This window comes from Cystoisospora suis (genome assembly GCF_002600585.1).
Source record: "Cystoisospora suis strain Wien I chromosome Unknown contig_5646, whole genome shotgun sequence".
In the NCBI taxonomy this organism is placed as follows: Eukaryota; Apicomplexa; class Conoidasida; order Eucoccidiorida; family Sarcocystidae; genus Cystoisospora; species Cystoisospora suis.
The window spans coordinates 699-4,553 of NW_027158436.1; the positions used below are offsets into that span (position 1 = coordinate 699).

At 49.7% G+C, this 3,855-nt stretch overlaps 3 protein-coding genes across 3 annotated transcripts; 2 read left to right on the forward strand and 1 right to left on the reverse strand.

Moving 5' to 3' along the window:
* Window positions 1-16: 16 nt before the first annotated feature.
* On the forward strand, window positions 17-265 carry CSUI_009453 (uncharacterized protein; the record flags this gene model as incomplete). The annotated part of the gene is made up of 1 exon (XM_068069569.1): window positions 17-265. A coding segment is annotated over exon 1 (117 nt), but the record flags the coding sequence as incomplete, so codon positions are not given.
* A 140-nt stretch (window positions 266-405) lies between these two features.
* Window positions 406-1,054, forward strand: CSUI_009454 (uncharacterized protein; the record flags this gene model as incomplete). Its single annotated transcript, XM_068069570.1, has 1 exon — window positions 406-1,054. A coding segment is annotated over one exon (246 nt), but the record flags the coding sequence as incomplete, so codon positions are not given.
* On the reverse strand, window positions 940-2,526 carry CSUI_009455 (rhoptry neck protein ron4; the record flags this gene model as incomplete). Its single annotated transcript, XM_068069571.1, has 4 exons — window positions 940-1,421; window positions 1,790-2,045; window positions 2,195-2,316; window positions 2,505-2,526. The coding sequence occupies 4 exons, from the start codon at window positions 2,524-2,526 to the stop codon at window positions 940-942; spliced, it is 882 nt and encodes a 293-aa protein (XP_067918455.1).
* Between the last annotated feature and the right edge of the window lie 1,329 nt (window positions 2,527-3,855).

A 3,855-nucleotide genomic window follows, 5' to 3' on the forward strand; every position in this document is an offset into this window, starting at 1 on the left:
GAAGAAGAAGATGAAGAAAGAGAGAAGAAAGAAGGGGCATATCTATGAAAAAGAAACCACATGGAAAAAAGGTGTTGTGTTGGGGGTGATACGGAATGGCAGAAAGAATACAAGGTGAAACAGAGATTGGGGGATGACATGTAAGCTATGGAAAAGTCGCTCAAAAGGATGACTAACACCTTAGAGAAGATATATGAAGGTTCGGTCATAGTCTCTGAGGACACGGCAATCCCCCTGTGGGCATCGTGTCTATCTATATATGCACATGTACGTATGTATGTATATATATATACTTATGTATGTATGTATATATATATATATATGTATATATATATATATACATGGATATGCGTGTGATTGCAGAGAAAGGAGGACGCTCACGTCAAGTGGAGGGAAAGGAGGGAGGGGAAAAGGGAGAGGAATGGATGGGGCGAGGGTGTGTGTCTACAGGGATTTAGGTGGTGTGTTGTTCTTTTTCTTGTGAATGAGGGACTTAGGAAGAAAGATAAGCGTCTTCTATGTCTGGCTGACAGTTGTAGAACTTGTGAAGACATTCGTACACTATCCGAGAGAAATGAATCTTCTCTATTTATCATTCTTTTCTTTTACAGTGTTTGTCTGCACTTTCTATATATATACATCTGTATTTGAATATGTCTGTGTATGTATACATATACATACGTAAGATCCACGTGTCGCGGTCCGCCATCATACAGTTTCTAGCTAACGCATTGTCTTTGTGCTCCCCTTTCCCCGGCAACCGGGAGATCACAGACACAGATCTTGGCAATCCTGTCTTTTTTCTTTGGCAAGTAGTAGTACACGTATCGGGGACTCGTTCCTCTCATGCTCTCCCGTAATTAATGTCAAGCACAAAGAAGGCTCGTATTATTGAGGCCGCTGTCCTCACTTATGAAGTGCAGGATGTCGTCTGAGCCTTTAAAGCTCCGTTGTCGATGTGTCCGTCGCTGACACTGAACCCTCTTCACCCCGTCCCCCAGGAACCGAAGTACCAGGGGCCGGCGGGAGGGTATCTCCCGCGATGTCTGTAGACGGAACGTCTGCTGGAGTGACGGTAGACCCTTCTGGTGTCGCCAGTGTGTCACCTGGCAAGCTGGGTTCTTCGGCCCGAGGAGCCCCGGCAGTCCCTTCTGTCTCAGGGGCTTCGGAAGTGCCTGCTGTTTCTGGGGCTTCGGCAGTCCCTCCTGTCTCTGGGGCTTCGGAAGTGCCTGCTGTCTCCGTGGCCTCGGCGGTTTCGCTGGCTCCAGCTGCAGGGGCTTCAGTCGGGGGGGGGAGACCGGAAGCCGGAGCGACGCTTGGGGTAGGTAGCGCGCCCGTTACCGGGCTCGAGAGCTTTGAGAAAAATCCCTCACGCTCCCACTGAGGTGTTACGGTAGACGAAAGCAACCGGAAGGCAATCTCTGCAAGCAGGAAACACGGAAGCAGATGCAAAGAGCTGAGCAACCTAGGTGTTGGTCTGTGTGGACTCACGGCCTCGACATAATGAAACGGGAAAATCTACTCAAGAGACGGCAGTTCGAGAAGCATCAAAAAAGGGTATAGACTCGGCTGAAGACGGCCAGTCAGGACGATTGTAGTGGCAAATTCTCATTCAGGAGCCGTATAAGGACAATTCCCGATTTTTGGCGCTTTCCCCTCTTGTTTTACAGCAGGAACGCATTCAAGCCAAGGCGGTCGTGACATAGTGCGGTAAACGGACACACCAATGTGGGCAGCACGTGGCGGAAGCACTTAGATACTAGGATTCCCGTGTTCTGAAGCACCTTACCGAAGTCTGGAGTCGAAGCTCTTGGGTTGCATAAGGTTTGAGTGATGGCGTCCTTCCCGAGAGGGTTGCCGCCAGCCTGGATTCTATTTAGCAGGGCTGCTCCGTCCAGATGAAGATTGAAAGCTGTGACCGCATGGAGCGTCTCAGCCGAAGAGAAGCACCGCTTGAGAAAAGTTGACATTTGAGAAGCTGCGCAGAGTCCCACCAACTTTGGGCCAGTGCTCTGCTGTGCGTATTTTCTGCCGGCGATTGCTACCTGTTTGAGACACCCATACGGTGAAATGCGAGCATGAGATCAAGAGTTTTGAATTGTACTCTGTTCCGTGATCGCTGGGATCACGTTCTGTGGTGACTGAGCTGTCCTGTCAGAGCGTGATTTGGAAGCCATAGGCTGTTTGAGCTTACGACTTCTGCGTCGCCCATCTTTGTGCCTATGGTGTTAGCGATTCCTCCGTAAAGAGACCGGGCAGGAAATTTAACTGTCCCTGATTCAAAGGGTTTTGTTGCGACGTCACCAGCTGCTTTGACTGCAAGCCACACTCCACACACAGCAACAAAACTGAACATGAAATGTACGAAAATAACAATGACTCGAATGACGTCGGCAAGGAAGGTACCCGTGCTGGTGATATGAGAGCAAGAGACGTCCTCGAACAGCCGCGCTGAAATCACCCCACTAGAACCATCTGGTTCAACCGCCACCTGGAAGACTTACTGTAGGTGACGCATACTTTCATTTGCCGGCCTGAATTCAGCAAAGAGATGAAAGCGGAAGCATACCTGGTCATGGCCAGCGGCTCTGTGCAATGTGTGGCGTCCTGTGACACTACGGGCGAATAACTGAATCTGGACTGCAAGAATGTGGTACCCGATGCATCAGCACAGCTATCTTGATCTGCTGTCTCACGCCAAAGCATCGAGCTTATCGCGTCCTCGTTGGTGATACACACTTGTGCGGACACTACGCTGTAATCGGTTCGACAACAAACTCAAGAAAGCATGCCCAGGTTCTGCTATCAAACAAACAATGACCAGTTTGGAATCGGCAGAACACGCTTAAAGTACCGTTTGCAAACAGGTGGTCATAGTGTCACTGTAAATGCGCGCCGTTTGCCTCACTCTTGGCAACTTTCTGCACTTTAGCCTTGTACTTCTTCCACACTGAGTGGTTGCTCGTTCCTGTCGTTTCGTCGTAGGTCTTCAACATGTATTTCTGCATGTTTCGCAGACGCTCAATGAGCATTGAGTAAGCTTTTGGCGCATTCTCATCTTCCAGCATGTAGGCCTGCTGCTGCTGTTGCCATGCGCTTATGAAAGCTCCTGCTGCTGAACAAAAGGCGAGCATGCGCTCGTTTTTGTCCAGTTTTTCGTTCGACTCAGCCGGCGTTCGAATGTGTTGAAAGATGACAAGTGCTAAGCGAAAGAGTAGATCCTGGGTTGCTTTAGTCACATCAAGCTGGCGGAAGTCCTCCTCCACCGGGCAAGTCTCTGTAAAAAAATAAAAACAGATGACAACCCTGATCCCAGCACAACGTCATACCCAGTGCGATCAACAGCGTAACAATATACTGCAGCGTCTCCGCAGCGTCAGCCCCATCTCCAGCTAAGCCATACGAAGTAGTGCATGGTAGGATGCCCAAGTTATTTTCGACGATGTGCAGAGAGAGCGTTCGAAGATGCGTGTGTGCTTTTCAGTAGTAGGAACGAAGAAGCCTCCCAATGGCAATTCCACGGAGACTGACCCGGGACGCGGATCCATTCGGGAATTCTTGAAACGGGTCCTAAAAAAAAGAACAAAAAGAAACGGAACAGCATGGAGCGGAAGGCATGAGGATAAAGCACATCATGCTTGGAGTGCACTCGTCACCGCCTGGTGCTTTTTCTTTCTCATCTTCCTAGAATACACTACTGAGCGAAATCGAAAACTTCTCTCATGCGGCAGGACGGCTCAATCTAGACTCGCACCCCGAGCGACCACAGGGACACAAGTATTGGACAGGTGGAGACTGTAGATTCAGACCCAGCTTTCCGCTCAACCCAGCCACTTGGGGTTACTAGAGCACCTT